This window comes from Grammomys surdaster, unplaced genomic scaffold (genome assembly GCF_004785775.1).
Source record: "Grammomys surdaster isolate TR1022 unplaced genomic scaffold, NIH_TR_1.0 372, whole genome shotgun sequence".
Taxonomy (NCBI): domain Eukaryota; kingdom Metazoa; phylum Chordata; class Mammalia; order Rodentia; family Muridae; genus Grammomys; species Grammomys surdaster.
Window position 1 is genome coordinate 2,184,174 of NW_021604791.1, and position 12,867 is coordinate 2,197,040.

Genomic DNA, 12,867 nt, shown 5'->3' on the forward strand with positions numbered 1-12,867 from the left:
TATCAATAAAGACATTATTTGAGAAGAAGAAAAGAGAGCATATGATGAGTCTAATCCCTCCCTCCTAAGACATCTTTAGAAGCAAAGTTGGATAAAGCGTTTTGCTAATTGTAGTCTGGTCCCACGGCTGTGATTGGGGCCAACGGAACGAATTCAGATTTGACTGAAATTTACATCCAACGTGAAAATAATTGTCACATCGAGACAGATAACCTATCCTGTCCCGGTATTTAAAAAGAACACAGCATAAATGGAACCATCTCCTTTTAATTGTATCAGTGGCATCTGCGCACCACATGCTCTATTTTAAGTACACTCTCCCTAGCCCTGATGACTTCTTTCTGTCACTCCGTCTTTATGAATCCCCATTTCTGGGAAGCAAGCTACTTTATTGCCAGCATGTTCAGGCCACTGGTAGCTGGTGGAAAGCCGTGAAATCTGGCTTATTAACATCTACACAAATTGATGTTATCTAACCTTCTCTGAGACTTCACCACTGCCTCAAAATCTTTTTATTAACGTCTAACGGGCTCTTTCGCACATTTTGCCATAGACCTCGTCTCAAAGCTCTTCAAAACTCTAGTCCTCTTACAATGACCTCTCCACTTCACCTCACAGAAGTCAGCATCCTTTGCCTGGTAAAACTGTCCCATGCTTAGAAACATAGCTTACTCATTCCTTCCTTCATTTCCCTCCAAAGACAAAGGTTATTTCACCAAAAGAAATCCAACTGCATTTGAAGTAAACCTGATAGATTATCAAGGGTTTGTTTACACCCATCTCTATAATGATAGACAAGTCAGGATGAATGTGCTTGATTTTTCTCATCTACAAAATTTATACCACAGGCATGGTGAATTCTAAAGCTACTTTCAACACGTTCAGTTAAGGTCTTTCTTTTTTTATTATTATTGGATATTTTATTTACATTTCAGATGTCATCCCCTTACCCCATCCCCCCCCACCCAGGAATCCCCTATCCTATCCCCCCTCCTCCTGCTTCTAGGAGGATGTCCCCTCACCTACAGCCCCACTCCCACCTCTCCACTCTCGAATGCCCCCACATTCAGTGTCCAGCCTTCATGGGACCAAGGATTCCTCTCCTTGACAAGGCTATTCAGGGACTTCCTCTCCTGACAAGGCCATCCTCCCCTACATCTACAGCTGGAGCCATGGATCCCTCCCTGTGTGAACCCAGGCTGGTGGTTTAGACCCTAGGAGCTCTGGTTGGTTGGTATTGTTCCTCTCCTCATGGGGCTGCAAACCCTTTCAGCTCCTTCAGTCTTCTAACTCCATTGGGAACCCAATGATCAGTTCAATGGTTAGCTGTGAGCATCTGCCTCTGAATATGTCAGGCTCTGGCAGACCTCTAAGGAGACAGCTATACCAAGCTCCTGTAAGCATGCACTTCCTGACATCCACATCAGCGTCTACCTTTGGTGACTGCACATGGGATGGATACCCAGGTGGAATGGTCTCCAGACAGCCCCTCCTTCAGTTTCTGTCCCACTTTTTGTCTCCATATTTGCTCCCTTGAGTATTTTGTTACTCCTTTTAAGAAAGATCGAAGCATCCACACAAGGTCTTTCTAATGTTGTGTTTAGTTTTATATCTTTCTTAAATTATCCTGGGACATTTCCTTTCCTGAATAGCCTATATACACTGAATACAAATTCAAACAATAACCACTTTTCTCTCCATTAATTTCCTGTCAACTGGATTCTTCTCAGCCTATACATTCCTACGACTTCATCCTTCACAAATTCCTCCTGTATATCTATTTTGTTTGTTTGTTTTATTTTGTATTGTTTTGCTCTGGATGCCAGTCAAGCACTCTGACACAGAAATGGAGCCTCTCCAGCTCATGTGACATCATTTCAAACTTCCTCCATTACTTTCATCACATAAGCCAATAATTTCAGCAAATATACTTCAGGGTATAGATACTGTCTGAAGCCTCTGATAACTTATTTTTTCACATCTCCCAATTTGGCTGGTGCTTCTAGCACTGTCATGAGATAGCTGTTGCAAAGGTCAAGTGACTTCCTGTCTTGATAACCTATTTGAATTATCTTTGACATTAATCACCACTGGTTCTGAAAGGCTAAGATGAAACCTTCTCTTACTTTCCGTGACCTACAGTCCCAAGGTTCTGTTTCTATGGTTCTGCTTATTCTTCTTCTCTGCATTTATTCTCCTTCCTCAGTGTACCCCATAATGTAGCCGTTTCTTCAATTGAAATTGTCATTCATTGTTTGGGATCTCTGTTGACATGAAAGCACTTTGAACTGAATGACTTTCTTTATTTTAAAAACTACTTATTTTTAGGTGATGGTGTGTCTGCATGCGTGAGGGTGCCAGATGCCCTGGAACTGATACTCCAGACAGTTGTGAGTCATCAAGTATGTGCTGGGAATTAAATCTGGGTCCTTGAAAAAAAGAGGACCAATGCTTTTAACTCTTGGAGCCATCTCTTCAGCTCTAATACTTTCTTCTTTTTCATTTTCTTTCCCCTTCCTGTTTCCCCCTCCCTCTGTGTTTGTTAGACTGTGCTTCTCTGTGTAGCCTCACCTGGCTGACCTCCAGCTCAGAAATCTGTTGTGGATGGGCTTAGTGCTGTTTGAATTTTAATGCTAATTCTGCTATCTTGTGAGGGTTTGTGGATAAGGAGTGAGTCATACTTAAGTGACTTCTTAAGGAACCAATTCCCTAATGAACAAAGGAGCCAATCACTGGACGAGTAGGAGGGACTTCCGGGTTGGATGATGAGAGAGAAGGAGGAGGAACGCGTTAGAGGCTTTTGGATCAGGGATAGCATAAGGGCAAGCTGTAGCTGCGAGTGTCTTCCGGTTTCATGGCGGATCCGCCAGGATTTGCCACTGGAGGAATTAGATTTACTACTCCTTCTCCTGCTCCTTCAGGTTTCCTGTCACTATATAAACTCATCTGGGACTAGCACTGACATCATTGAATAGAGGCAAACAATGCCAACAGAGACTCTGTGGTCTGAGAACAGTTTTCCTTTGGTGTGAAATGTCTAAATGCTCTGGAAAAAAATAACATGAAATTATCACACAGTTACTCGAGGCTGTGATCTAGAAACATTATGCTGTTCTAAAATGGCATCACAGTTTCAAAAAAAAATTTTTAACCTCACAGAAAATACCAACCCATACATTTAATTATACTCTCAGTTGCTTCGATAGTTCCAAGGGACTCCAAAGCTTTCACTTTGAGTAGATCTGAGAAGGGGAAGAGAAAGAAGGCAGCAAACATGCAACTCACACTTTGTCTGTTCCGTAGCTCCTGTAGTCGACAGCAGCAGAAACGGCCACGATGAGTGCGGGCATCCCATAGCCAACCAGATAAAAGTACTTCCTACGGGAATGCTCACTCTCAAAGACCTCCACCAGCATGATATACAGCTGCACCCCTTCTAGAAACATCCAGGTGAAGGCCGCCAAGAAGAAGAAATGCAAAAGAGCCGCGAACACTGCACAAGCAATCTAGAGAAAGGAACCCAGACTTAGTTTCAGAACCAACCTGTTCATCTATTGTCCAACACAAAACTAACATGAGTGGCTATCAACGCAGCGATTATAAAATAGGTCTGCAGTAGGATAATCTGGATAAGACCCTTGGGAGTATAAACAAGAAAATGAATTAAATATTACCTACTTGAACTGCCTTTTATCTTAATTGCAGCTTATGACTGACACCATATTAAAACAAGGAAAATCATAGCAATTATGGGGGAAAAAATCTATTAAGAGCCCAAAGATAATTACCACTGAGATTAGGCTCGAGTTTTTAAATCTTTAGTGTTAACATTTAAAGATTTTTAAATCTTTAAATTTGAAAGTGATTGTGTAAGTAGCCATAACCCCCTTGTTTGGTAGACTGAGACAGTAGAATGAAAGTAGCCTAACTAGAAGGTACAAATCTGATTCAATTTTTTTTTTAAGGAAGAAAATAAGAAAGGAACAAAAATAAAGACACAAAGAAAAAGAGGATGATGTTTAAACTGATTTTTTTTGTAAATGTTTCTTCTGAACATGGATTAACATGTCCGGTTCTATTTTTTATAATTTTTGTTTGCAGTGTTAGCAACTGAAGGGGCTAGACATGAGCTTTGTCACTGAGCTTACAGTCTTCTCAATATCTTCAATTATAAATGAAAAAGAAATAAGGTTCCAAATATAATGTGGAATGAACACACACACACACACACACACACACACACACAAGGAACACCTGACTAGTAAGAAAAGAAAGATACTTAATTAAGTAACATAAATCCTGCTTTTTTTGTATCAGTCTCTATCTTTATGTTGCTCACCAGAGACTGGTTTTGGGCAGTATCCACTGCCTAGTGAAGTTTATCATACATATTAACATCATGGAATTAAAATTCAAATATTATTCTCCATGAAAGAAACTATCAGTATTTTAATTAGGGATTAACTAAAGAATAGGATATTTTCCTCAAAAATAGCACAGTTGTTCATTTGAGGATTTTAAGGTTAGAATTTCAACTATAAATTTTTTGTAATCATAAGGCTTTAGCTTGAGGAGGAAAATGTGTTCTTTGATTGCTTATTCATATGTATGCATTTATGGGGAAAGCTATTACATTAGGTATATGCTAACCAATTAAAAATATACTCACCATAATTGTATCCTTTGCAGTCATTAATCATAAAGACATAATCATAGACTTGAAAACTGCATTCTATTCTACAGTACATCATGCATATGAATGCATACTGGATATCAGCATTAAGTGAGTGAATTATCATTCCCACAAGTACTTTGAAAGCTACAAAGTAAAGTTTTCCTCTCTTTTGAGGGTCTAGTCATGAGAATTTATAAATGTCTAAACCAATGTATGGCTCATTCGTTGATGCTGTGAGAGCAAAATAGCAAGGATACTTTTGGAAAGAGTTTGGCAATGTTCTCCCCCAAATACGCATACCTTACTACAGAACCCACTAGCTATGTACTTAATGGACCTGAATGATTATACCAGGAAAAAAAAAGACAAACAAAACAACAACAACAAAAGCCACAATGCATTGAAATGTTGATAGCAGCTTCATTGACAATTGTCAAAAACAAAATGCACTTCGGCAGGATAACCCATATAAAACTGTAGGATGTCAGCAAGGGTAGATATTATTCTGTGCTAAAGAAAACAAAAAGAGCTATTTGGTCATAAAATGATATGTGAGAAAAGAACCAGTGTAATAAATTTGTATAGTATATGATCCCAAAAATATTAGGAAAAGCTATTAGAGAATATAAGAACAATTGAATGTCATGGCTAAAGGAGATACAGTGAAATACAGAAGAAATACAGAAAAATTTCAAGGCAGTGAAAGATACTGCTTATGCCATAAGAGGGAATATGTGTATGTGTGTGTGTCTACAGAATACCCAGTGAATTCTTATGTAAACTATGAACCATGGACTTACAATAATAAAGATGTGTCAATAAGCCTTCATCAGTATTCACAAAGGTATCACTCAGGTAGGAGATGTGGGTTACAGGGGATGCTATTCACTATTCACATGTGCAAACATGAGTTACATGGACAATCACTGTACTGTATGAACACCCAGTGCCTGCTGTAATAAAGTAATAAAAGGAAATGTGCACCCCATCTGTAAAGTTCACTGTTTCTTAATGGCCATGGACTTGAAAAATGAGAAGCAGAGGAGGTTGTGAAAAACCACTGTCTGTGGACTAAACAAAATGGAAGGGCCCTTCCCTGCATGTTCTTTCCCAGAGGACATAGTCCTACAGAGCTAAAATTGTGGGTAGCCTTAGGTGACAGCAGTATAGCTTACTGGTTGGTCGGTTCTGTTGATTCCAATCAGGAAGAGCAGTTCTGCCACGAACAGGCTGATGCAGAGGTTCTTGTGAATGGTGTTACGGTCACTCTGGAGCCCACGGAAGAAGCAGAATGTGAAGATGCAAATCAGGAGACAAACAAGAGACAACAAGATTCCAACCCACGTGATCACATCCAGAAGAAGATCGTGGACTGCATCGCTGTGCTGGAGAAACAAAAGAGACCGTAAGTTGCCTTTGTATGTGAATGGTAATTGATTCTGGATTCAGGAAGCATGATTCCAGAACACTAAATATTCCCCATACAACAAACGCCCATACAACAAACGTGAAAACTGAATCACATTGGGTTTTCTATTCCATAGTTAAAACATTGTCTTGTTTTTGCTAAGAAGTAAAGCACATGGAGATCTGGGAGTGTCAATGAAATTCATTGGCTTCGTTTATAGTACATATATTTCCAAGATATAAATAAATGAAGGAGATCAATGTGACTCTGGCTAAAGACTTCAAGGTCAAACTGTAGTTGTTAACCCACATTATTTTTTTATACTTTTTTTTTAAAAAATCAGTTCCTGTTGTAAAATACTCTCAAAACTATAAGATACACATTTAAGAAATTAGTGCTTCAGCTTGTTTTGTTTTGAATCATCAACAGACTTTCAAATGTATAAGAAATGTATAACTCCTTGTACTGTAAATGATTCATCATAATTTTCAAATTGACTTCATAGACGTATGCATCTGAATAAAAATCTTTAGTTGATTCTCACAAGTAGCTACGTATTTCATCTGTACCACACATTTAATGGAAAGTTCTCAGGTATTGAGGATATCCACAGGACTTATATTCATACTGGATTGCTTTAGAGTTCATACTAACATGTCAAAGAAGTAATTTGTGTTGCAAAACAAAGTCAAGAATAGTCTTTGCGTGACCAGTACATTCTTATTTCTTGGGTTCTTTCAAAGCCATTCACACCTAATTCCTGCTAGCAAAGTAAAAGTAATCAAGTTTAACTTAAGTGATTCTAAACAAGTGAAAATTATTAGTCTGATTCACAGATAGTTCTCAAAAATCTAACTTTAATAAAGCAACCAGCAGAAGGCCTATATGGTAAATCACTTATGGAAAAATGTCAAGGATATTAGCTTGATCATGTACATGGTATATTTTGAGTAGCCAGAGATCAGTCTGTGAAGATCATACACATAGTTTTCTTAGTACACATGAATACCAGTGACAGATGATGCCAGAGACATCAGATACCTCTGGAACTGGAGTAATAGGCTGTTGTGAAGAACCCAATATAGATTTTAGGAGTAGACCTTGGGTCCTCTGCAAGAGCTATATGTGTTCTTAACCACTGAGCCATCTCTCCAGCTCTTCATACACATGTTTTACAATGAAAATTCCATAGTAACTTCTGCTTTAAAATAGCCAGATTAAAAGATTAATATTAGTTTCCATCCTTCCTGTTTATTTTATTCTTTGATTAGATAGTGTGAAAAGCATGAAGATCAACTTCCTTAAAGCAAGTCATTATCCCAGAATCTGAATCACGTGCATCAGAGCGCTTCCCCCTTGCCGGATGTACTTACATGGGTCTTATTTCATGAAGCCCTCCCCTAGAACTGACTGTGAAATTGGTTTGAAGTATTCCTGCATAAGTCGGCTCGGTTTCCCAGGAAAATCACAAATCATGAAAGAAAATCAGGTGAAGTTTTGTTCAAAATGCTTTGTTCTCCTGAAGATATTACTAAAACAGCCCTGGGTCTCTGATAGTTAAATGACTTTGTAGTTTGTGAGTAGACAGAGCTGACTGGTTCCCTGAACAGAGAGTTATTTGCTCTCTAATTTTCCTCAAAGGAAAGAAACTGCTGGAGTAACAGGTCCTGATGTTCAGCACAGCAGTCTCCCGTGATAGGAAAATGGCAGGAACAATACTTTCTCAAGTGTATCCTAAAGACCTAAAGCACTAAAGAAAAATAGAAGAGGAAAGTAAAACCTCCCACCTTTGTTTGCCTGGGTGGTTGTATTATTAGAAATGTATTTACTTATTGCCTCTGTAGACCCTTCACAAGCCCCATGCAGAGTTGTTGAGAAAAGCATACCAGATTTCAAAATGTCAGCAACCAAAGTACATAAGACTCAAGGCATAGAACAATAAAACCTGGTGATTAACTTGTCCTTAGTGTTGTCTATCTGGGAAAACATTAACGGCCATCATCAACATGTATATGATACTAGGATAAAACACCCTTGTGATCAAACTCAAAATTTAAATATTATCAGTATGATAAAAAGAAAGAGACAGCAGACAATAAATAATTCTAAAAGATGTGAGCATAAGCATATAAAAAGCCTTGTTTTTAAGTTTGCCATGACCAAATTTCAAGGAGGTAGTGCTCAAATATATATGTATATGTGTAGGTGTACATGTATGTGAATGTGTACCTGTGTGTGTGCAATTAAAAATAAAATTAAAAGAACTTCCTTCAAGTTAGTGAAATAAAAGTAATAACATAATATTACAGAGTGATAAACAAGCATTTGACTTCTGATGTGTGGTGCTTGTGAGCACTCAGTCGTTTGTAACAAAGACTTCAAATCCTGAAGCTTCCATCCTGTTAGCATCATATCCCAAATTACAAAATATGCACATAAATAGTACGATACATAAAATTCTCTATAAATATTTGTTTTTGAGCCATTTGATTCTCATTCTTTTGAGACCAAATGCCTAAGACTTAGAAGCAGAGGAATTTCAACTTAGAAGCTAGCCTGAGTTAAATAGCAAAATTATGTTGTGTGTCTGTGTCTATTTCTGTCTCTTTTTTTGTCTCTGTCTTTATGACTCACTCTCTCTCTCTCTCTCTCTCTCTCTCTCTTTCTCTCTCTCTCTGTGTGTATGTGTGTGTGCATGCATGTGTGTGTGTGTGTGTATGTGTGTGCTTGCGTGTGTGTGTGTGTGTGTGTGTGTGTATTTGTAAAAAGGAAAGGAGAGAAAGAAAGATAGCCAGAGAAAGAGAGGTGGCACTCAGGACAGAGAGAGAAGAAATCTGGAACTCATCTGATCCAGCTTCTATCATTTCTTATCTAAATAAAGATGAAGGTAAGTTAAAAGTCCTTCTAAGGATTATGGAGTGCTGTAAGAACTAAACCATTGGGTCTGAAGGGATTGATTGCTTAGGGATTAAGAGCACTAGCTACTTTTCTGGAAGACCTGGGTTCAATTCTCAGCATTCACAAGGCAATTCACAACCATTTGTAACTCAAGTTCCAGGGGATTTGAAACACTCTTCTGGAATCTGTGGGTCCCAGAAATACACAGGTTATACTGACATGCATACTGGCAAAACACCTATCTATAAAATAAAATCAGAAGGAGGAGGAGGAAAAGAAGGAGGAGGAAGAAAAGAAAGCTGTGCCCTATTTGACTTCTTACTCTCCTTATTCAGTTTGTTCCAGCTTTGTTGGCCTGTTCTGGTTTGTTATGTGAAATGTCAACTACATTCCAACCCCAAGATTCCAGTTTTATTTGCCTGCAACCTCAGTCCTCTTTCAGAAGAAATTCATGAGGCTTGCATGTCATCTTTCATTCACATGCCTCCTTCTCAATGCTTGGGTTTCTTTTCTTTCTTTTCTCTTGAGTTACCTTATCTAAAATTACAAATATCTTTCTCTTCTATTGCTTTCCCTAAAATAATTCTCTGTTGTGCTATAAAACTTTATAATTTATAGTTTCATATTTTTGTATTCCTCACTAAAAAGTAAATACCAAAGTGATTAGATGACTCGTTTATTTCATTGCCTATACCCTAGATCACAGAAACAGGCATGCTCTATTCACAATCAGTTATGTTGATTGAGCAGTGACTCTGTATCGTATTTGTGTGTTGCTTCATCCATCTAGCCAGAGCAGGGAGAGATATACATGAGGGGATAAAAAAAAAGGGAAATTTGGAAATGTTGTAATTATATTCTAATCTCAAAAAAAAAAACCCACAACATATAGCTCATGTTGCTGGTCATGGAAGAGACCAACATGATTCAGTAGAGTTTCAACTGAATGCATGTTGCTTTTGTTCTTCTAAAGTCAAAAATTAAAAGCGGAACCTTCATGAGTTCAGGACTATCCACCTCACTTCTAGATTATCAGAAACCTTGTCTACCCAGAAGCAAAATAACTGAGTTTACAATTTACTGCAACTGACAGCCAAGTGGGTTTTTTTCTATAAAAATACTAGAATTTTTGCTGTTTGTTAGGTAGAAAATTTCAACTATCAAAAGGCTACAGGTTTGATATAGAATGAGTCTTAAATGTAAAATAAGAATTATTTTAATTTAAGATAACAAACATTATCATAAGTAAATGAATTATCTCATTTCAACTCACAAAATTTAAAGTTTCATGGGCATCATTAGTACTGCTTATGGAAAAATATCAAAATTGTCCCTTCCATAATATTTGAAAGTAGCGTATTTCAATATTAAATCGTGAATTCATTTCTATTTGTTACTTTTGACCGATGAACAGAAATGACATAATTTCATGTATTGATCCTTCCAAATAAAAAAAATAAGCATGCAAAATAAAGACTTATATGAGACACTTGCTGGAGGGATCATAACTCAGTTCACTTGCTGTAAAGAATGCTCAGAGGGATTATAAAACACAAAAACAAGACAGACAAAGAAACTTCTGAAGGAAACCATCTACCTAGAGAAGATGGGGATCCAGCCTCTGAGGAAAGAGATAAAATATTCAACAAGATATAGTTTCAGGAACGTCAATGATTCTTTTCTCACTTGTTAGAAATTCTTACTTAGACATCATTTTTCCCTTTTCTCTGAAGTTTCTATTCATAAGGGAAGTGACAGATATTTTTGTAAGAGTTACAGAAAACTTCTGATTTTTCTTTTAATTTTTTTTCTCACCCAATCTGCTTCTACATGTCACAGGGGACTACTCAGCGAGCATGACTGGATGAGAAAGGGTAGCTTGGCTGATGCCTGCGAACAGCACTCTGACCGTGTAAAACTCAAATATGTCAACACATGTAAACATCCAAAGAACATAAGTCTGCAGTCATGAAATGGAGAGGAGACCTTTGCCTCGTGGTTTAAAAACGAACTCAATCTGGAGTACAGTAGCACTTTGTAAGAGCGTCTTGAAAGTACCAATGCTATTTAAAAAGCAAGTTATTAGCACAATATTTAGACTTTTCAATACTCTTCACTGGGACATCACCTTGTTCCTAGATGAGTTAGACACTGAATGAATTAACTTTGATTCTCCCCAGTTTCTTCTTTAAAGAAACATTTTTGAGAAGTGTATTCCTGGATCATCCTATCTTAACTGTGAACAATGAGAGAGTAAGTATTAACAACTTGTTTTACATTCTATGCGTGACTACATTTCATATTATAAAACTGATTTTTAAACTTATTTTGTTCTGAAATTTTCAGAATGGTGCTAAAATGTGTTTTTTTCCCATAAATGAGGACATTTGTTTCACATGTCTGTATAATAAGATAAAACATGGGTTAGAATGGTAAGCGTCACTGAAGTCTATAGAATGCCAAAAAAAGGTTTATTTTCTGATAAATGTAAGTTCCTCGAATTTCTCTACATCTTAGGAACCAGGTCAGCAAGCACGAAGGGCACCTCACAGGCTTACGGGAGATAAAAGGCTCAGTGGTCCGAAGCAATGGTTTCTTCTGTAGAACAAGATGAAACTCACAGTTGAGTAGTCTAGTGAGAAGGGCGATAGGATATTCTTTCCTGCTTCTTTATAGCAAATTAAGCAAATAATTTCATGCCAAACTTTTATATTTTTATCAAATAAAAATCAACATCAGTATATTTAAGCTTTAATATCAAAACAGAAACACAAGCAAGTTAGAGGCTAAACAGACATTCACACACAACTGCCTTTCAGATTAAAAAAAAAAAAACCTCATCAAATTCTCTTTACTTTAAAGAAATATAAGTCAATGCTTTGATGTATTTGAGATTTTCTTACAGTGAATTTAAGGGAAAAAAAAACAGAAAATTCATCTTATTCTGAACCGGAATCACAGCTACTATAACAAAGGAAAAAGAGAAAAGAAAATACTTTATTAAATGAGAAGGAAATACTACATCTCTCTCACTGCTGCCTTACTGGTGAGTAGGAGAGGATTCATGGCAGAGTGACCAGCTTCCTGTTTTTGCTCAGCACTGCCCAAGTTCTACAACTATATTTTGCATCCTGATAAATTCTTTGTCAGATCATGAAGAGCCTCAGATATCAGAAATGAGGATAGAAGTTTGAAAAGTATAAAATCATTCTGACAGCCCAGAAGATAGATCAAGCTCAATTGCATCACAGAGCTATGTGGATGAAGCATTAGCCACTCTTTTTAGAGGCTCAGGTTAGTTTTGCCCTGATAATTGGTGCTGGTGACCGTGACCAAAGTTTGTAATGCCAGGTCATGTAATCTGCATCATTCTGGGTGAGTGACATCAGAGGACAAACGTAGTAAGTGGTGATGCTGAGTTCAGCCTTGTCTTTACTTATGAATCAGCTGCTGGGCTTATGAACTGCTCTAGTTTCCCTTTGTGAATATTATGAGTGTTTTTTTTTGTTTTAGCAGCTTCATTATGAAAATGAGTAACCAAATTACCAAAGCTCACGTGACCAGTTGATAAAAAAAAAAGACTGAAGACTTGCTACTTTAAAGAAAAATGGAAAAACAGAAGAAACCCCATTAGGAAGAAAACCAAAGACTGTGCATACAGTGTAACATACAAAATGAACATAGCACTATGTATGGGGTAGACTTCTGGAGACTGAATTCCACAGGTCTTGAATGTGATTGTGTAAATCAATCAAAACTTTATTCTCTCCACAAAAGAAACTAATTATTGAAATTAATGGTCCCTGAGTTATTTGTATTTGCCACTAGAGTATTCTTGATTGTGTAGGTCTCTGGTTGTTCTGTGCATCTGAGACGTTTCTTGATG

At 37.3% G+C, this 12,867-nt stretch overlaps 1 protein-coding gene across 1 annotated transcript in view; it reads right to left on the reverse strand.

The window, feature by feature from the left end:
- The window catches only part of Adgrl3 (adhesion G protein-coupled receptor L3), a 444,442-nt gene that overhangs the window by 68,108 nt on the left and 363,467 nt on the right, over window positions 1–12,867 (reverse strand). Inside the window, exons 16-17 of the mRNA XM_028780743.1 lie at window positions 5,851–6,060; window positions 3,286–3,506 (exon numbers count right to left, since the gene is read on the reverse strand). Coding sequence (XP_028636576.1) covers window positions 3,286–3,506; window positions 5,851–6,060 — 431 coding nt within the window. The remainder of the gene's footprint in view (window positions 1–3,285; window positions 3,507–5,850; window positions 6,061–12,867) is intronic.